This window comes from Corapipo altera, unplaced genomic scaffold, assembly GCF_003945725.1.
Source record: "Corapipo altera isolate COAL_440 unplaced genomic scaffold, ASM394572v1 0, whole genome shotgun sequence".
Lineage (NCBI taxonomy): Eukaryota > Metazoa > Chordata > Aves > Passeriformes > Pipridae > Corapipo > Corapipo altera.
In genome coordinates, this window is record NW_020884872.1 from 57,708,197 (window position 1) to 57,729,696 (window position 21,500).

At 40.7% G+C, this 21,500-nt stretch overlaps 2 protein-coding genes across 5 annotated transcripts in view; both read right to left on the reverse strand.

Annotated features, from left to right (window-relative positions):
* COG3 (component of oligomeric golgi complex 3) overlaps positions 1-6,270 on the reverse strand; it is a 31,108-nt gene extending 24,838 nt beyond the window's left edge. The window contains exons 1-6 of the mRNA XM_027649195.1: positions 6,103-6,270; positions 3,834-3,980; positions 3,228-3,289; positions 1,351-1,516; positions 470-544; positions 264-356 (exon numbers count right to left, since the gene is read on the reverse strand). Coding sequence (XP_027504996.1) covers positions 264-356; positions 470-544; positions 1,351-1,516; positions 3,228-3,289; positions 3,834-3,980; positions 6,103-6,270 — 711 coding nt within the window. The remainder of the gene's footprint in view (positions 1-263; positions 357-469; positions 545-1,350; positions 1,517-3,227; positions 3,290-3,833; positions 3,981-6,102) is intronic.
* A 2,511-nt stretch (positions 6,271-8,781) lies between these two features.
* SLC25A30 (solute carrier family 25 member 30) lies at positions 8,782-20,749 on the reverse strand. Of its 4 annotated transcripts, none has more exons than XM_027649206.1 (11): positions 20,629-20,738; positions 19,971-20,060; positions 17,893-17,971; positions 16,257-16,404; positions 15,519-15,613; positions 15,155-15,240; positions 13,713-13,808; positions 12,721-12,845; positions 12,063-12,198; positions 11,013-11,093; positions 8,782-10,253 (listed from the first exon to the last, which is right to left on the reverse strand). In XM_027649206.1, exons 2-11 carry the CDS (start codon positions 19,989-19,991, stop codon positions 10,212-10,214), a joined length of 909 nt encoding a protein of 302 aa, XP_027505007.1. In that variant the 5' UTR covers positions 19,992-20,060; positions 20,629-20,738; the 3' UTR covers positions 8,782-10,211. The 4 variants fall into 4 exon arrangements, with proteins under 4 accessions (XP_027505007.1, XP_027505014.1, XP_027505032.1 ...); XM_027649213.1 differs by having other exon boundaries at positions 9,226-10,253; positions 20,660-20,742; XM_027649231.1 differs by lacking the exon at positions 19,971-20,060 and having other exon boundaries at positions 9,226-10,253; positions 20,629-20,749.
* Positions 20,750-21,500: the final 751 nt, after the last annotated feature.

A 21,500-nucleotide genomic window follows, 5' to 3' on the forward strand; every position in this document is an offset into this window, starting at 1 on the left:
AGTAAGAGTCAAAAATTTATCAAAACTCCATACACTCTTATAACTAGCTAGAAATGCTAGATTGTACCAACTAAAAGCAATATTTTATAAAAATTAAATGCCATAATAAGCATATTCAGTAAAAATTTCATAAGTTTATAAATCATCATATTTGACTTCTTAGGGTATTTGGCAAAGAGAATTTTTTATAGGAAAAACCCCACAAAAATAGTATGAACACACAGTTTTGAAGATTTAGCTCAAACTAGTAGAGAATGACTTACATGCGATGAAATATATGCAATACAATCATCAAGCTTAGCCAGCATGGGAATGAATCCTTCACTGTTCACAGACAGCGTAGGGGAATTCAATTTCTGTGGAAAACAAGACAAAGTGTCACTGTAATAATCCTTATTGTTAGAGACAAAGTTCAAAAGATCGGTACGCTTTCATTTTCTAAGATGATTAACAGCAAAATATTACTTACAGTGTTTATGTTTTCCAGCTCATTAAAGTAAGAAAGTTTCTGCTGAATGTTTTCAGCCAGGTCAACAAGTTCTGACTATTAAAAAACAATAAATAAAAGAATATCAGCATCCTAGCAAGTAGCTTAAATATATATTTTTATATATGTCAAAATATACATGTAAAATTACTCAACCTCCCTTTCAGCTCTTAGCACACACCACTGTTAAACAGTCCAAGATAACTTGCAACTAATTAAGTACAACAAAAGATGCAGAATACAGCAGTGCTCTCTTGCTCTCTCTTACCAGAGAATGACACACTACTCTCAGTAGTGTATTTAAAAAAATATATTCTACAGGTTTGTCAATATTCCACAGGCACTACTGCATATAAAGAGCAATGCTGCCATCAGTATTAAAGAGAATAGTAGAAATCCTACATTTCAGGATTGGAGTCTTAAAAAATGTTCTCACTTATCCAGTCTTACTAAAAACACACGTTCATTATATCACTGTTGGAGCAGTTCATGACGAGAAAGAAAGTATTTGGGATATAAGCTCACAACTTTAAAAGATTTTTGTCCTTGTGATAACCATCTCAAAATACTTCTGTAAGTGATATGAATTGTTAATCTCAATACAGTTCACACTTGTCAGGCATCAGTTAAAAAAGCTGCCCTCAGCTAGCTATCTTTTTTGATTAAAGCATATACTGACACATACTGAACATTCTGCTGCAGAGCCTGACACCCTAGCTACAGGTGAAGCACACACAAAAAATGAGGTCCAAAGCAGATGGAAGGATTGTAACCACATCTCACAAGTTTTATCAGCCTGAGAAAAAGAAACTTTTGTTTAAGGTGTCTTTTAAGTTCTCAGTAATCCTCCCATCAAAGATTACCTGCTCTTTCAAAAGCTGCTCACAGGCCTCATGCAGTGTTCCTGTCTTTGTGGACACAAAAAGATACTGTTTTTGCAGTGACTCCAGGTGCTGAAGGGCACTGTTCACATCGTCCAAGATAGCATCACACTGCTCCTGAAAGCCAGACAAGTAATCCCTCATCTGTCTAGAAAAAGAGAATCAATAGATAACAGAAGTAAAATTTCCCTTTCTGTATTTGCAAATCCAGCTGCCTGCAGGGACACTGTCACCACCTTTCCCTCTCTAGGAATAAAAGATCACTTGCATCAAACAAGAGTGGACAATAAGCAGATGTTTCATGAACCACAGAAACAACAGAGCTAAAGGGTTTGGAATAGCCACCGTAGTAACTTCATTTCCCTGACACTCCTTACAGCAAGTCTACCTAGAAAGCAGCAGCTTGCACCACAGCAATGTGAATACTGTCTAAGTGGACAACACAAACACAGTTGTTTGCACAGTAGTGCAAGCTACTGTTAGCAGCCAAATCCTACCTGCCTTACTTCCAACAGGGGTGTTAATTTGGGTCTCTTATTCTACACAATTTTCAGTTTCCATTTAGAAATTACTTTTTCTCTCTTAAAGTAGGTGAAATTATCCAGAGGATTCAAAACTTACTGTGAGGACTGAAAGAGGCTTAGATGAAACAGATCTGGTGTCTAATGTCACCAATTTGTCTAAGGCTCAATGCAGACAAAAATTCTAGACGATCACTAAATACCAGGTGAAGCATTCAGCTTAACTAAAGCATCATTTAAAGTGAGTTACTCCTGGATGTCAGCTAAAAATTCTGACCTCTACATTACCCCATACAAAACAGCAAGTAAAACAATTCTCTGTATCCATGTATCCTTTTACTATGTATCCCTTTAGTGTACAACAGGCAAAGAACTTGCTTTACTCCTGCCCCCCTGGCCTCCTGCGGTTACATGTTGACCATCCTACAAACCACTGTGCACCCATGGCAAACCTACGCACTCATGTGCCCTACTAAGAACGTGTCAACTGTCAAAGTGCAAGGCTGCTACTCTTTTTAGGTTCTTCATGATCTAATCATGGGCTTAGTACATGCCTAACCCTCTGCTTTTAAGGGAAGTCATGTGTCCTCAAATGTCAGAGCAAAAGAAGAAGAAACAGCCCAAAGAAAAGCAGAGAAAATCAGAAGAGGAAATAAAGGAGCACCTCTTTGCAGCCAAGGGCAAGTTTGTAAAGTCTCAAAACACAAGCCAGTTTCCAAAAAAGCCATCAGCAGATGTAGCTAAGCCATTCAGTTGTACTTCAGACTCTCAAGGAGTAAATGTCAAAGTCAGGGGGAAGGGGTTCTTCTGAGCCTGATGGGGAAGTCAGTTAGGCAAAAACAGATGAGAATGACAAGCTTCCAAACTGGAGTTGAGCGAAGTGGCAAGGAATGCAGAGAATGCAGATACAGGATCACAGCCATAGTCACTGGTGAGACAAATGGTGAGAACAGAAATGACTACCAGCCACATCTGCTTACACAGTCTCACCCTCAGAGGATGCCATTCCAATGGCAGCAGCAGTTGAAAAAGCACAGGAAAACTCTTAAGATTGTGTTTGTCTACAGCTCTGTCTATAAGCCAAAACTAATTTCCACCTGTCTTAATATACTGGGCAGTTCAGAAGGAAATCTGCGTCCCCTTTAACTACTCTGCCACAAGGGCAATGGCCTTCAGGATGGGAGTGAGGCACACTGCCTTGGAAAGTTTCAGCTGCTCCAACACATTCCCCCATTCCCCACCAGCTGAATCTGAACACGTGCTAACATTAATGGACAAGATGAAGTCCTTCAAGGTTTGAACGGCTTATAGTGAAAGGAACTGAGGAAGAACACGTACCTATACTTGGCACCATCATCTTGATCCATCTGAGTTTGCACCTGAGCAAACCAGGAGAAGAACTAGAAGAGATTTCATGGTGTGAACAATATAGATATCACATGCAATCAATTTTAAAAAAAAATCCAATCTATGATCTATGAAATGAAGATGACCTTTTGTTAAAAACAGAGCTGTTTCAGAACTCAATTATTAATAAAGTAAACAAATTCCTCAATGTAGGTCCCTTCTAACTGAAACATTCTATTCTATTCTTTCACTAAATTAAAATGGGAAAGATTGAATTTCATCTGGTTTTATTTGCACAAGAACAAGGATGTCACACTAGAAAGTGGGGAAGGGGCAGGACGTTCTTCTACATTAAGAGCAACACCACCTTATTGAAGGGGTGCCTTACTCTCACATAGGACTCCACTCCAAATGGGAAAAGTACCTGTCACTTAAAAGCTGAGACTTTAGCAATTTCCCCCCCCCCACGTTCCCCCTTATGTTCTTGAAAACAGCCCTAAAATTTAGCAAACCCACCAAAAGCTAGGTGAGAGACACAGAAACTAACATAATTCTCTGCAGATTACAGCATCTTGGAGGTTATTCAGCATCACTCACCTGCTGTGCTGTTTCAATTCTTTCATCCTCCATCCCCAGTGCTGCAAATCCTTTCAAAAGGACATCCTCTGTAGATTCTGGCACCGCAGCTGACAGCATAACAGGTAGAGACTGGGAAGTCAGGCTGCACAAATCCTCAATTGGAAGCTGCTCACAAAACCCCAAAAGCTTTAGTTAGAGAACTCACAGAGAATTAGTATATGCAGCTCAACTACAACACAATCCAAAGCAACAAGATGAGAAAATTACTGGCATTTACTTTTAAAGAAACAAATGGACATTTATCTATCAACATGATTGTCATAGAATCAGTAAGGCTAGAAAAGATCTCTAAGATTATCAAGTCCAATCATTACAGTAACAACTAGACCACCTATTCATTCAGAAACACCTGACAATTTTAAGTTAAAGTCAGAAAACACTGTACAGCATTTTATGTAAGTACATGTTTGTGTAAGAACAGAAACCGAAGGTACATGTATCTGACACTGATAAGCTACACTTTATTTTCCAGTATAAGTGGTTCTAACCCAGAGAGATGCACTAGAAAAGTATCTGAGAGCATAAGAACTCAGAACTGACACAGAAGTAAAAAAAAAAAAACACCAAACTTATTGTCCATGGTACCTGTCAGCACCATTGCACAGGAATTGTCAGAGTTTTTTACTCAAGGAAAATTCAAGACTTAACACTGCCAGAATTCATTCAGAAGACAAGGAATAGCTCTGCTGAATGGGAATTATTTTTCAGCCACAATTATTTTGTTTAAATGAGAAAAATATGGAAAAAAAAGTAACTTGAGATAAATTGTATTTAATTATGACCAGAGTCTGTTAATTAGCTTACATGAAAGAAATTCAAGAAGACAAATATTGTTATATACGCTTATTTAATGTAATAGCCTCTTTAAATAACATGATGAGCTGGATGTTTTCAATTGCTGAGAACATCAGTAATGTAAAAACAGAAAACACTACTTAAAATACAAATTGGTATCCCTCTAAAAAACTACTTGCTTAGCAAAATATTCACTTCCTGGCAATATTTGTGCAACAAAGAAAGAACAATCACGATTTCAACTATTTGAGAAATGACAGATTGCTGTATGTTGTTCAACTTCCATACACTTTTCTTCCCTGCTTTCTAAAACAGGCAGGATTTCTCTCATGTCTACTACTGAGAAATAGACAAGTCCATCAGACCCTGATTTTCCAGAACAGCTGAGATGCCACTGTCCCAGTCCACTGAAGAACAAAATGTCTTGGCATTGCCATTGTCCTGACTGGCAAATACAGTACCTGCCCTGTTGCGAAGCTGGTTTAGATCCTTAAGAACATCCTATGACAGCAGCATATCCTGCTACAATCATTTTGGATGCCTGCCAGTATTTACTTTTTGCACATATTTACACAAGAAAAGAAACCAGGAAGAATGAAATGAAAGAGCTGCATTTCTGGAAGGAATTGCTTTACACTCGCCCCTTGCTATTTTGAGCTTTCTGACACTTGCCGAGAGCCAACTTTCTTGATTTTATGGCACCGCATCTTGTGCTACGATCCTGCTCACATCGTAATGATGTATCAAAAGTATCAAATACAAAGCCTCTCATGAAAAGTGCAGCTAAGGAATGCAAACATTCTGTTCCACTTCCCTTTGAGACAAAGGAGTATTCACAAATAATCACTTTGTCAGAGTTCGGTATTCTATAACTGAGTGGGAGACCGCGTCCTCTATGGTATTGACAAATTATTACGCTTTTTGCCACTTTTCTTGGCTTTACACCCTCATTGGATCATCTGCAAGTTGTACCAGGAAATAACACTGGCGCCAGCAGCTATGTATTAATGAGGATCAAACTAAGAGGACCAAAAGAACGTAGCTCCACAACTAAAGCTCTCAATTTCAAGAGGAGAAATTTCGATGAAGTGAGGGAAGCAGCGAGGGCAGGCTCAGGGATGCTCAGGGGAAAGCTGCCACCGCTGCCTACAAACCCTGCAAGCCAGGGCGGGCAGTAGGCACGAGGCGCCTCGGGAAGGCAGCAGGAAGAGCAAGCCCTCCCGAGGGAGGGAGGGAGGAGGCCATTGCAATTGCCGGGACAATCCAGAACGCAAAGCGCTGCTGAGCCCCTGAACCTCGGGGAGCGGCGGCCCTGCAGGCCCAGCCGGTCGGGCCGGGCAGGGCCGTCACCGCCGCCCGCCTGGCGACGTGGCACCGCGGCCGCTCCCGCCCTCCCGCCATCCCCCCGGGCCGGCCGGCGCCGCCGCCTCACCTCGGGCGGCACCGGCAGGTTCTCGGCCGCCGCCTTCAGCTCCAGCACCGAGTCGGTCTGGCGGTCGCTGAGCGGCGCGGTGGGCTGCGGGCGGCGGTCCCACAGGCTGAGGAGGTCCCGCACGTCCCTGCCCGCGGGCGGCGGCTCCGCGGGCGGCGGCTCCAACATGATGATGATGATGATGACGCTGCTGCTGCTGCTGCCGCTGCCGCTACTGCTGCCGCTGCCTCCGGCGGCGGGGCCGGGCCGGGCCGGGAGCGGGGCGGAACGCCGGGAGCGGGGCGGCGCTTCCGGGGGAGGCTCGGCGCCGACGCGCGGCGTCGCGCGGCAGTGGCGTCATTAACGGCGGAAGAAGTGAGTCAGGGAGGGGCGGGCGGCCGGGATGGCGCCCCCTGGCGGCGGGGATGACGGGGGGCGGCTGCAGCATCACCACGCGCCCGGGGTCGATCCGCAGGATCATAGGATCACAAAAAGTGTTGGAAAAGCCCTCTGAGGTCATCGAGTCCAACCTAGGGCCGAACATCACCGTGTCAACCAGACCATGGCAATAAGTGCCACGTCCAGTCTTTCCTTAAACACCTGCAAGGATGGTGACTCCACCACCTCCCTGGGGAGCCCATTCCAATGTCTAATCACCCTTTCTCTGAGGAAATTCTTCCTAATGTCCAACCTAAATCTCCCCTGGCGCAGCTTAAGACACTGTCATCTCATCCTGTTGCCTGGGAGAAGAGACCAGCACCCCACTGGCTACAACCTCCTTTCAGGTAGTTGTAGAGAGCAATGAGGTCTCCCATGAGCCTCCTCTTCTCCAGGCTAAACAACCCCAGCTCCCTCAGCCTCTCCTAATACGACTCGTGCTCCAGACACTTCACCAGCTCTGTTGTCCTTCTCTGAACGCACTGCTGAACTTCAATATCCTTCCCGAACTGAGGGGCCCAGAACTGGACACAGTACTCCAGGTGTGGCCTCAACAGTGCCAAGCACAGGAGAAGAATCACTTCCCTGGTCCTGCTGACCACACTGTTTCTGATACAGGCCAGAATGCCACTGGCCTTCTTGGTCATCTGAGCACACTGCTGGCTCATATTCAGCAGCTGTCAACCAGCACCCCCAGGTCCTTTTCTACTGTGCCACTTTCCAGCCACTCTGTCCCCAGCCTGTAGCACTGCATGGGGTTGTGGTGGCCAAAGTGCAGGACCTGGCCTTTGATCTTGTTGAACCTCTGGGCACAGGCAGCCCTGTGGTGCTCCTGGGCAGGGACCATGTCCATGGCTCTACCAGGGATACCCATGGGCAGTCTGGCAGGTGACTCATTCCCTGCATTTCCTGGAGTCTTCTTTCCCAAGGCAGCAGAGGCAGAGAGCCCACAGGACAACCCTGGAAGTCACAATGCCTCCCTGATATTAACAGCTGGGTCTGGCTGCTGCAGCTGTACCAGTGATGCAGTTTAATCTAACATGGCAACTAAAGGCCTCCTGACATGTCCTCCACCGTCAGATTTGTCTCGACTGGTGCCAAACCACTGTCTGCCACCAAGAGGACACCCCTGTGTCTGCCCGTCCCTTCCATGAGCTCCAGCACTTTCCTAGCCTACAACAAGGAACCATCACACCCTTTCCCACACTAGTGGCTCTCCCTTAAGAGTCAGGACAGCACTGAGGCAGTACAGGGGGGGTAGGTGAAGACAGACAGCCCTCCCTTTTGACAGTGCACACACACATCACCACCCAACTTCCTGATTATGAGACTCATTTTCTGCATCACCCCATAACCAGAGGTGCTTTCTCCATTATGTACCAGAACATGCATGCCTGCAGAATTCAATTAACTTCAGAAACATCTTCCCTTATCCTTGGTTTGCTGTTAGCTTTCGTAAACTTAAGTGTTTTTATCATTACACACTAAATCCTAAGGTACATCAGAATTAAAGATCTTGAAAATAGCTTGTGGTCTTCACTGCAGTAGTCACCTTCAGCTGAGATCCTGAACTCCTCTTTCACTGTTTGTATTCCTTTGGTGCTATGCAATTAATTTCAGTCCATCTTGTCCAGTTGTCCCACAGATTACCTGATACAATGCACTCCTACCCTGTCACTCCAAACTGGGATATTCCTCAGCCTCTCGGAACTGGTCCATCACATTTGTCCTACCACACTTGAACTCTAGAAATGCATTTTGGTAAGAAGTGTAATAAATTTATTCTGTTGCTACACAAAATGAAGCTGATTGACCTGTTCCAGACCATGCAGTTTTCATAATAGAGTGGGAAATGTTGTTGCAATTTAACATATGGCGAAGAACAGTGAAAACCTATAGTTAATGGATGTTGTTGAGCCAGTAAGTGAGAGGAACAGCAGCTTTAGTCTGCCTTGGCTAAATAACCAATAGCACCAAACAGTTCGATACCAGCAACAGCTTTCCCTTGTTAATCACCCTGAAGTATTTGAGCCCCACTCCACCCCCCTACCATTTGAAACGCAGAAACTGAAAGCAGCTCAGAGTCATTACATAATGATTTTAACACTTTTAATAAGTTTAAAAATGTCAAACATACTCTTTGCTTATATGGTGTATAAAAATATTTACAAGTGTTTCTATTAAAGCGCAGAAAGTACAGAAACAGTTGTAAGGAAAATCACTGCACATCAGCATACTCATATATATAGAAAACATTGTACCTTTGGAAAGAAAGTGCCTTGTGCATTTAAAAATCCACTTGTGAATTCAAAATTAGTAATTTTAAGTGATTATGATAGTTTTGAAAGCACAATGAAAGTTCTTGAAGTGGAATGCAGGATTCTATGAAAAACATGTAAAAGATTAACACAATGCCACAAAAAATCCAAACCTATGCACCTTGCTTTGCTACCTGCTGTAAACATAGAAGGTTCATCATATGAGTTGCATCTCATCATTCCCTTTCCTGGAATCAAACAGCAGCATTTAATAAGAATGTAACTCTTTAAAGGGCCTGAAGTTTTGATACACACTTGAGCCTAAAGGTAATGTTTTATAAAAGTTGTGGTTGATTTCTGCATAAAGTGTTTCCCTGCATGTAACAGCAACTTGAGCCTCTTTGGTATATGAAAGCACTCAGTAGTTCTGGGTTTGGGTGTCTTTTTAAAGAAGGAAAGCAGTCTTTATAGTAGATCTACTTTGGAGGGGTTAGTTCTTTTCACATAAACACCTACATGACACAGCCTGAACTGCTCGGTGCACCTTTCAGATGACAGGTAACAGCCAGTAACCAGTACAAGTAGTTCTTCCCAACAAAAGAGGCATGGAAAGTTTCGCTGCAAGATCAGCAGATGGGCATGAACTTGTTTGAACTTTATTCACATGTAAATTGCAAGTAGGAATATCTTGAAGAATCGCTTATGCTGAAAATCATCATGATACATCGGAAAAAAAAAAACTTTCTTCAAGCTATGCAAAACTGACAACTGTAGCAACCACACTTGCAAATGAAGCTGGATTATCCCAGCAGATTACACAGACATCTAAGGATTTAGAACACACAAAAGCTCCAAAATCAGAAGCAGATTTTGCACTGCAGTAGGTATTTTGCTGACCTGAAAGCCTGCAAAGATGTCTTGTGACACTTCCAATTAATTAGAAGCTTTAAGCTTTTACACTCAAATCGTATACATTTTTGAAAGCAGGAAAAGCCCAGCTCCTTGGTACTGCCTATCTCTAAGAAAAATAATTTTTTCTTTTCAGAAATCTTTTTCCTTTCCTTACATAAATACAGAAGAAAAAAACCTGTTCTTTGCCTCTTATAAAAAAAACTGTGCATGAGTCTCAAAAGCATCAAGTTGTGTTACAGATCTTCTCATTCAAGAACACTGAAACAGTTGACAGAGAGTATTCCACCATGTTTGGTTCAGTCTAGAAAATAGTGCACATCATCCACTGAATCACACAAGCCATGGTTACAGGAGCCAGTTTGCCTTGAAATCACTTACAGGTTCTTTTCACTCAACAGTCTTGCAGTGACCTCTTCCTTTGGCCAGCAGTTCAGACAATAAAGAGCAAATACACAAGACAACTTGGACATTGCTCTAAAGTCAGACAGTACATTAACAGAATTCAGTATGCAGCTCAGCATGTCAGGCATCCAATTTCTTCAGCTGTTCATATGTCAGGAAGAACTGGGACAGCTGATTGAGGAAAACTGTTTCCTGTTCATGCAGTACAAAATGGTCACTTTATTAAAGGATAGCTGTGTCTGTGTCAAACTGTGTTCCACACTTTTTTCCCTCCTATGCCATGCTGCGGGTTGGCCACTTTTTTACCCAATACTAGGCAAAACAATGAAACTTGCTTTAAGGCTGGTGATGCCAATTACTTTCCTATCTCTATTCCACAGGACTGAGGATGAAGGAGAATACTGCAAAAGCCCCTAGAGGGGCTTTTGTGAGTCTTTCCTATCTTAGCTTTGAGGGGCTATGGGAGGTTCGTTCATGGCAAAGTAACATTAATACCAACCCACCTCCCAGGGCTCTGATCACCTGGCTCTTGAAATAAAACCAAAATTGTGCGAGACTAAGATAAAAAAAAAAGACTGCATTAGTAATTGCCAACAGTTTCCCCAATTCTGGAAATAGTCCCCATTCCTAACTCATCTGGTCAATTTTATTTAAAATGAGGCTCCAAACTAAGGGAATGGACAGATGTGACATTGGAATAACAGAGAATTATTTTGCAAGATTACATTTCAATATTCACTCTGTGTGAAACTGACCAGCAGCAGTTGACAAAAAAACCCCTGTCAACTACACAACTTCCTATTCATAAAAAGGGAATATCTGTGCTGACAGGACACTTTTCACACTGAGTATTCTGTGAAAAACAATACTTGTTGTTGTATGGCTAACTTCATAGTCTGGCACACCTTTGAAAAAGGATACAATGATATTCCAAGGACCAAGTCTTAACCAGTTTGGCCAAAACCCTTTATATAGAGCAAAAAAGCCTTCATTCTTCCATGTCTAGGGAAAAAACAAACAAACAAACAAACAACCATAACAACAGAATAAGAACATACTTATGTAATTCTTTATTAGTGAGAAATCTAGACAGCATCTCAGCTAACAGGGCTATACCAGAAAAGAGAAGGGCTTAGTCCTGTAACCTTCATTTAAACATATTGTATGATGGAACAAAGAAAAATTTCACTAGATAAAACCAAGATTAGTAATGCCTGCAGCATTACCTGGTAGGTAAAGTTGCAGTCTATGTAACTCAGTACCCAACACAAATTATCCAAGTTGCGCTCCTGGACTTCCACCCAAAAAAGAAAAAGCCTTGCAGAGTTCTGCATGTAAGCCTGCAGCTCACATTAGGCATTCCCTTGAAATTTTTCTGTTTGCTTTATGGACTTCAAAAAATTTCGCTGGACAGTGAGACTTGGACTGTTCAGTCAACAGCTGGACAGCAATATCTTACTATCCATTCTTCTCCATGTAAAAACCCACCATGCTCCCACCTCGTACCAAATTTAGAGATTTAAGAAACCATATCAAAGAAATCAAGATCAGAGACTGACCTTGCCTCTGGCTTAACTAGGTTTTCCATCATGCAGTACGCAACAGAGAAAAAAACAACAACCATCTGTCCCAGATCTTGTTCTTCAAGAACTGAAAATTATCATTTCCTATCAGCCTGGCATAGTACAAAGTTTAGTAAGACAGAGTGCTGCTGAGAGCCTTAGTCTCCTCATCCAAGCACCAAAAGGAAGTAAGGGTTGTAGCAGACACTAACTTTTTTCCTGTCTTTCTGTCAACAGTAGATACTTTCCACACCAAGTGCATTACTGCCAGTATATTCCCTTCGAGAATTATGGCAAAAAGCATATCTAAGTTACGAGGATTAATTTCTAGGGAATTGGAAAAATTGAGCTCTACTCCAAAATCATTGATTGATGGCAGCAGTATTTATGTTGATAATGAATTACTTACTTGTAACAAGCAATCCAAAGTGCCCTTGTAGCTTGAGTGTCCCCCATGTTGGCTTCTCTGATTCATCATGCGTGTTCTTACAACATCAACTGGGTTGGATGCAAGGGCTCCAGCTAATCCACAAGCAAAACTTGAGCTAATAAAAGAAAGGTTTAATGACATTCAATCTACCACATTTAAAAGATGCACAAGAATTCCCGTTCCTCAGGAAACATGCAGTAGTAATAGCTGTTTAATCCTTTCAGTTAAAAGTTACATCAGCTAATGGATATGAAAAATTACTTTTCATTGACTATAAAAAGTGGTTTTTTGAAGACCTGCTATACAGCACTTATACAGTATGCTTGAACAGATGTTGTGCCCCTGTGAATAATATCTAACTGGAACTTTGCTAGCAAATTCTAACCTCAGTTTGCACAGCTGAATGATTCAGACCACTCACAAAATAAATTTCCATATTTTGAAAGAAAGTTAAATCCAAGTCCTAAATAAAATTAGCTTCCATGCTACATGCTGCCCTTTGAGATGTTATTATATTAAAAGTTATACACATCAGAAGTGTATTTACATCAAGACTGATGACAGATAAATCAAAATACTCATCCCCATAACAAGAATTAACCAATGATGAACTACACAAACAGTTACACAAACTTACAGGAAGTGAGTATATACTGTGTCTCCCATAAATCCAGACATAATTATGTGCTTCTTCATAAGGTCATACACAGGCAGTTCCACTCCAACAACAATAGCAGCTCTCTGTGCTGTCAGTGATACTCCCTGGCAAAAGAAAGGATATAGTTGAAGTTTGAAGTCAACCTTTGTGCACTATCAGAAAAGTTGAGCCCTTATAATACAAAACAACACCATAAATGTGTGAAGGACATGATTCATTCAAATAAGGTTAATTAATACAAATCTTAGATGCGTGTGCTCCAAACCCACAAATATGAACTAACAGATAAATCATTTTCCCACAAGGAATGGTGATTTCATTTTCTTTATGCTATTTTCTATCTCTTAGAAAATAGTATCTCAATTCTTGCATCCACAGTCAGCTAAAACCCCCAAAACTGCGTTCCTTTGCTGCTAACTGAAAAACTGACGAAGCAAGGAAGACGAACAGAAAACGAGAGATCATGAAACTTTGCAGAGAAAAACACACTAACAGAAAAAACATTTCTATTTCCAGCTATTTCAGAACAATTGTCTATTTTGTGTCTTCAGTTGTTTTATAGTCATTTACTGTAATTGGCACAAGAGCAATCTATGAACTGAATATGAGAATCCTGAGATAGAGGGAACGTTCATTAGTACCTCTGCTTCCAGTGTTCTTCAGTATATGTTTTAAAACAGACAGAACATACAGGTGTCATGCAAAAAGTTGTTGAACTAGTCCTAGAGCCAGTCACCCTACAATTGTTTTCCCTTTTCTTAGTGGCAGCTAATCCTTGAACACAAGGCTGGCAGTAACCCTTCATCTAAAAGCACTGGGACACCAGCAGTGAAGCAGTCATGACAAATGACATACATATTAGCTCCTCCATAATTTAGCTGAGAACGCTGTAGAAATACACAAAATTCAACTGAGCAAGAAAGTGTACTTAAAGTGTAAGATAAAGTTAAAAGAAAAAAAAACAAACTTGCCTTCCATAATCCTTTAGTGCCTTCCTTTTGGTAGATCTGTATGAAGTTGCCCATCATTCCTCCTTGAATCACACTACCTTGGGCTTGCATTCTGATCTGAGATTCATTTGAAGACAAAATTAAAAGGTAAACATTTTTCAAACATACAACCAAGAAAATAGCTTAATACAGTTTTGTTATTAAGTCACAATTTTAAGTAGTAAAGTCAAATTTCTTTTGAATATAAATTAAGAGCTGTCATTATCATAACCATAACATAGTCTTTTGCTTTAACTACCCAAATGCAGCTGCTAATTTTGAACAAGTATGTGGTAGAATTCTTAGCTGCATGAAGTCACTTCTATTTCTGTATGGGTACACTTCATTTAGATTAGACTGACAGATGGGTTTTGCAGGATGCCCTTTACAGTGTTCTCACAGGAACACGTTGAAATGAAAGGTTAAAATGTTAATGTTTCAGCCAGTGAGAACCATGGTCTTTGACCCTATCAATTTCTAAGAAAGCCCTTAGAAACCTGCCAAGTACAAGTTGGCAACAAGCAACTTGGTAAGTGGACAAAATTTTGGGATATAACTAATTGAAGCCATACTTGAAATACAAGCTTATATTTGAAATGCCACTACATAACCACAATAGCACTATGAAGGGTTAAGTTTTCTAGTAGTTTCAGGAGAACAAAGTTTTCTTGACTTTTTTTTTTTTAAGCAGCTATTTAAGTCACAAGCCCCAGTTTTGTAAGATAAATACAATCAACCGTTTCAAGTAACTGACTGGCATTACTTCACAGATTATTCTGAGTTGGAAGGGGCCCACAAGGATCATCGAGTCCAACTCTTAAGTGAATGGCCCATGCAGAGATCAGACCCATACCCTTGGTGTTATATCACAATGCTCTGACCAACTGAACTAAACTGACAGATTTTTAAAGACATGGTCATTTCACCAATTCGCTTTAAATGACTGATGCTGGAACACTATTTCCATGGAATATAGGATTGCAAAGCCTCTCTACAGAGTTAAAGAATCACACAGTCCAAGTAGCACTCACAGGAACTCTTCCCTCTAAATTGATCTTCACCTATTTTGAGCGTTAGAAACATCCTACTGTAAAACAGTGTTACCAAGAAGTACAGATGAAATAGGTAGTGTAGCTTCCACACAAACACTACAGTATGAAAGTCAAAAAGAATTATCGTGTATTATTCTCTCACAAAAAGTTATGTGCATCCAACTACCTCCCCAGCCTTCAGTTTCCTCGTGCATAATTCCAAATAATTAGTATGGACTAGAAGGAGGTTCCAAGAATTCAGGATGTTACTGATTTTTTAAAAGTTAAAAGATGAGAATAAATAGGGCTACAAAACAAATCCTATATTCATCAGGAGATTCTGCATTTCCTCAAGGAGAAAACAAAAACTAAGGACAAACTGTATATAATTACCTTTAAGACATCTGTAGGGTTGGCAATAGACGATGAGATTACTCCAGAAAGAATGCCACACAGAACATTTATCATCAGGGTTTCATCTATTTTGCAAACAAAGAAAAAGAGTTTAGCTGCAGATTTACAAATCTTAAGATGCATCAGGGCAGGATGATGCCTCCCCTCCTGTAACCAGAGAGTGCCAGTTACAGAAGCCTTAAAAACTGCTCTGACAAGTTATCCTTGCCGACTCATTTTGTTGTAACTAGTACCAGGAATGTCTTCTCAGTAGACTTGTTCAAACTGCTACAGTAAGATACCAAATGGAAACAACCAGCTTCAAGCAAGTCAGTCCTCAATGAAATGGAAAATAATCACTCACCTTCTGGACGCTCAACAAACATTCTTTTTAAGCTCTGATAAGTCCCTATTTTTATAGTTCCATATGAAGCTTGCCGTAGCATTGCAGGTGCAATCCTGTAAAAACAAACAAACAGCAATAATGTTTATGCTCAAGATGGAAAAAACTGATCAGCAGACACTTTCTAGAGCAGGAGAGACTGAACACAAGATACCTACCAGAGAAAGGATGGTTCATTTAAATAGACAATTTAAACTCGCTATAGACAAAACAATCTTTGGAGTTTGTTTGTTTGTTTGTTTTAAATAAAGCCTGCAAGAACAGGAATGAACTGTGTACGGATTACTATTAGACCATATGCCTCAACTTGTGATCTATAAAATAGCTGGCAGGCATGTCTGAAAGGTAATTCCCCCACCATCCTACGTGTTTTAAAGAAAAGTATGCTCATCTATATACAAAGGTTAATTCAATTTTTCTTCTGCAAGACGGACCAACCATAGCAGCACTGTAGAGAATAACTGTATGCTTAGCTATTTTTTTCCAAGTAGGTTTTGTTGTTTGTTTGACGAGTTTTTTAAAATACAAAATTCTACTGCAGAGTGCAAACACTGAAGTGATCTTAGCTTGGTCTTTCAACTTCCGGATTAAGGTTAACCAAATACCTTCTAATTCTAAAATCAAAAAATTCACACACTGTGGGCTTATACTTATCAACAGACTGTTCATAAGCCATTGCTGCAAGTCAGTTAATTTTACCCAGAGTATAAGGCTTTCAGTCCTTCTTCTCTGCATATTCTGACAAGTGCATGCATCATTCCACGGTAGCGGATCTCTTTATATTTGGCATCATTAACCTGACCTTGAACCTGGAGACGTGTTTTGGTCAGATCGATGGGGAAAGTACCTGGAAGAAAAATCAGAGAGAAAATTAATTAAGTACTTACCTAACAAAAGAAAGCAAAGAACATCATATATGAAACAGTAACCTTTCTTATATACCAAAATATATAAAAAATACTCCCATGGGAAAGAAGTCTCTTAACAAGACTTTCTTTTAAACAAGTGGTTCATGCTGTATCACCTTGTTTCTTCTAAAAGTTTGTAAGAGGCCTTACCTACTCCCTGTGTTTACATTCTCCATTCACTCTACTTTCAGGCAACATGGTATTGCCCGGTTGTAAACAGCTACACTGAATAGGACACTACAATCACGATCAAGTACAGAGTTTGCATGTGCATTCTACCAACACCTTTGAAAAGCACATCATTGAAAGCAAATAAATTCCACAGGACACGTTATACAGATTCTAAAAAAAAAAAAAAAGCAAGCAAGAGCAGCAGTACCTATTTCTGTTATTGCTTTCCTACAGCTACGTTTCAGTTCACACTCTTCATGCTTCCTTTATGAAAGGGTTCAGAAGTCCTTCCAGAGCTCATCTTTAGGAAAAGGACCACCTCAACATTCAATACTGACCTAAGCACTAACAGGAATCAGGATTAACTACATCTGTTCTAACAAGGTTTACCAGACACACAAAGCTTTTGTGAATTGTATGTCTTCCTTACAAAGCTTTTAGTATTATTGGCCATGTTCAGTCAAGTCAAATAAGAGAAGTTTCAAACTCAAGGTTGCACAAGTTTCATAAGAGAAAGTAGAAATCCTTCCCTTCCCTGGAAACATTCAAAGTCAAACTGGACAAGGCTCTGAGCAACCTGATATAGTTAAAGATATCTCTGCTCAGCACAGGGAGGTTGGACTAGAGGACCTTCCAACCCAAACTATTCTATGATTCTATGAAAAAAAAAAAATAGTAGTTTTATGTGTAATTTTATATTGCATCTACTTTACTTGACAGACTTCCCATGAAAGTCAACCACATGCCCAACTATATTTTCATATTTCTATGAAAATCCACATTTCCTTCATTTTCATGTACATACATTTCAGATATGACTTTATAAGGATGTAGATATTTTAGGTCAGTCTTTAGAGCAGGCCTAAAACATCAGATGCACTGTCTCACTACAGCAATTATTCTATGTTGCTCACAAACTGAATTTAATTGTTCAAATCTAGCTTGTCTATTGTAGCAAAGCAAAAGCTGTATTTACTCATGACCACTACGAACAGATCAAACAAACACCAAATAATAAAATGTAAAGGCAAAATTTTTATAAAAACAAGACTCACAAGGGATGAGGGTTTACAGACACAAGTATTCTCACATGGTAACACAGATCACAGCAAATCTTCAGTCAGTGTTACACAAAAAACCTCCTGTGCTGTAGACCACCATATACTACTGTCACTGATAGTCTCTACTTAAAACAAGCTTGGTTCCATGCTATCTGAATAAAAAAAGTAATGTGAACAGGTAAAGGAAATGCTTACCACATTCTGCAGTGATTGATGCTAAACCTCCATAGATAAAGGGCTTCCAGTTTAGTGCTGGCATTATAGGTTCCTCTTTCTGTGAAATAAGACGATTTTATGCTTCTGTAAGTACATCTCATACATCCTAACACTTAATAAAATTTTGTGCCTGCTCCATTTAAAATGGGCCTTTCAAACCTATTAAGGGTAAAAAATATGTAATACGATTGACAATCAGAAGAAAGTCAGGAATACTGTACAAAGGCATCTAGGTTCAAATCAATGTCTACTATGTACTTAGGCCACCACTCTCCTTACCATGAAAGGTTAAAGCAGTTTGTCTCCTAAGGCATGATGTTAAGGAGCACTGCAGTGAATAGCCTCCAAGCATTTTTACCAAGCTGAACTAGTTTGACTATATCCTGCAATCAAATGGAACTTTTAAGACAGTCATGACAAAACTTCCTTCTTTTCAGTTATCAGCACTAACATGAGCTGAGCTGGTACACTGGGACAGAAATAAGGGTGCACATGCCATTTTGCTTCCATTAAGACCTATTTCTGCTACTGGTGTTGACAATATTTGTTCTTGTGAACATTACATGAAAATACTGTAATCAGGTATATAAAGCATTGTACATAAAAAAGGCTGTTCTAACTTAGAGGTCAGTTCAGTAAATTTGACAATGTGACTACAAATCATAATTAACTATGGCATATGCTCTGCAAGATGTTAAATTATCTTAGAAAAAATAGAAGAACTAGTCCAGCCAATACAAGACTGCCTTTCCCAAAACCAAGCAGGTCTGTCCACAGCTTATTTTTCCCCTTCCTCATAATATAAATACTTTCCCATTTTCTACAATATCTTCCTAAACATTGGATTCTATAGTTATCTTTTACCAATTAATTTTATGGGAAATTTGTACTTGAAAGTACTTCCCTTGGCACTTACATTCCCTGTTATTTTGTTTATTCACCTGTACAGCCCAGCTGGAAAATATCACAAATACACCAGTTACTTTTTGTTAGCCTTTTGTACAGTTGAACCTTCTTTAGTCACTTCCTCTAGAAGTGCCAATAACCCAGTATCTAAATGAAGATTCAGAAGTTGCAGACACTCAGCATGCCTGAGCAGTTTCTGCAGCCCTGGTTTTCCTTTTATCATTCTTTACTTCATGAAGAGTTGCCTGGGTCTTCTGACACACAGTACGATGAAACTCCAAAGCACACAATTTCAAATACTCAACACCTACGTGCACAGAAACCCATCTTACTCTTTAGACCACTGCAAAGAACACTGCTGATGTAAAAAACAGATAAACAAGCAAAAGGCAACTAAGGACACCCTTCCATACTGCCAAAAAAAAGTGCAGTACAGAGGTCAGGACCACAGGCACAGACTATGCCAGCTTTTCCATACAAATGGAGCAGAGCCACATGTGGATGGCACTGTATAGAAGAGAGCCGGTTCTAGCTCCAAGATCTTCATATTCCTGTTCTGCCATGATTAAAGACAGATCATTTAATTAACAGAGACAAAGCCAAACTTGGTTTTCCCACTATCAGCCACACACTGATCTTTGCTTCTGAGAAACTTGTCAAAACTGGCAGTTAACTCCCTCCGCCCCAATATACTAAAACAAAGTTTCATCTATCACAAATACACAACACTGATAAAAGTAAAATATATCCTTTTTCTGTTTGTTTTGTATTTCACTCTGTCTAGGCAGTGAAGGTTACTCACTTTTTCTATGTAATGCTGTGCACTGCCAAATAAAGTTTTCAATTTGTAAATATATTTACTAATATTAGTTGAAGCTTCAATATCCACATAGGATACCCTAATGCAGAAATTTTACAGGGCACTCTTATTTGACGTATCCCAAGGTGAAGGTCAAGGTCTGTACCTCTGAAAGGCTACTAGTCTCCTCCTCTGCCAGTATGGAAAACAAACTATATGAGTCTTTCCACTTCTATCCTACATCCTTCCTTCTAGCTTTCCTTAATTTAGAAAGAAGTAGGAAGAAGAAGGAGAAATTAAAGCAAAGAGGCAGAGCTGATCACAGAGGAAAACAAAAACACAAAAAACACACCAGCCAGTAATTTCGTCCCATGACCTCAGCTGTTTCATTTTCCGTTCATTTTCCGAATTCTTGGTTTGCTTCTTACTCAGAATTTCTTCCCTATACCAATAAAAACAATAAGTATCTCCTTAGAAGAATTCCATATCAGGTGAGTGGCAAACTAGTTAAAAAAAAGGGAAACCAGCCATCATTACAGAAAAAATTAAAGTCTTCAGTTTTACAAAAAGATATTGTCCTTATCAAACATATATTGTTGTTCCCTGAACTTCAGTGATGACAGAACGATACTTGCTGGGTTGAATTAATACAGAGATTCATCCATGTGCTTTCTGCAAAAGTGTCATAAACAAGTCTGCTTGCATTTAACCACAGCGTGACCGTAATAAAACCAAAACCCGAGGTTACATAAACGAATGCATTGCTTAAATAGCTCGAGATTCCCCTGTTGGGGAACAAGCTTGAAAAGCCACGTATCGAATTATACATTGGTTAAAAACATCGTCACCGTATTAAGCGCACGGTGTACTTCAGCTTACAGTAGTTTTAGCTACTTAAAATGGATTCGGCTCTAGAGAGGCAACAAGGACTGCAGAAATAACTACACACAAAAGATGGTCTCCCACCCCACCACGACCTGAGGGGCAGCAGCTGCCGCCTCCCTACTCACCACTGAGGTCTCCTCCACCGCCGCGTCCTGCCGTGCCGATCCCTGCAGCTCCCAAATCCTGATCCAAACCCCGATCCCGCTCCCTGCTTCCGAGGCGGCTTTTGGGGAACGCGGAGCTCCGCCCCGGGGCGGGCTCTCCCGAGAAGCCGAGCTGGCCGGGAGGGGGGAAGGAAGGGTTGCGTGGAAGGGCGTAGTGGGCTAGAAGGGGATGCTGAGCCTACCTGTAAACAAACTTGGGAAAAGATTAACCACCCTGACCTTGCAGTCAGACGTCTCCCCTAGCCGCTGGCTTTGGGAGGCTGCTGGGCTGGCGGGACAGGGTAGCGTTTTCCGCTAGCGTTCCTGCCCCGGAGCCTGGAGCGGCTGTGTCAGGTATTTCAGCGCTCCCGATTAACTAGCAGGTCACTCGCCCCTTAGGGTTTCTCCTCAGCATTAACTACAAGGGCACTGATTTTGCCCCTCGGTTTACGGTCGTATGGGCGCCCGTGCTGCCAGCGACCCCGCAGCTTCCCTGAGTCGGCAAAGGAACCTTTAGCTACCTGCTGTGTAGAGGAACAGAAAGGAACAAGGTGGGCTTAAAGAGCTACTTTCCTCTCTAAAATACCCTGCTGAATGTTTTTGACAAAGCAGATAGACAGGTGATATTATTATTATTTTATTATTATTTTATTATTTTATTATTATTATTGTTATTTTATTATTTTTTAGTTTTGTCCAATTCTAACCATATTTCTTTGCATTACCAATACTGAAATTATGCATTCAGTACATAAGCTTTACATTGTTTTGTAAGTACAAATCCAGTGCCTGTCCAGAAGGAACACAGGGGCTATCCAAAAGGGTGGGTCTCAGCCGCTGTGTAGGTGGCAGTG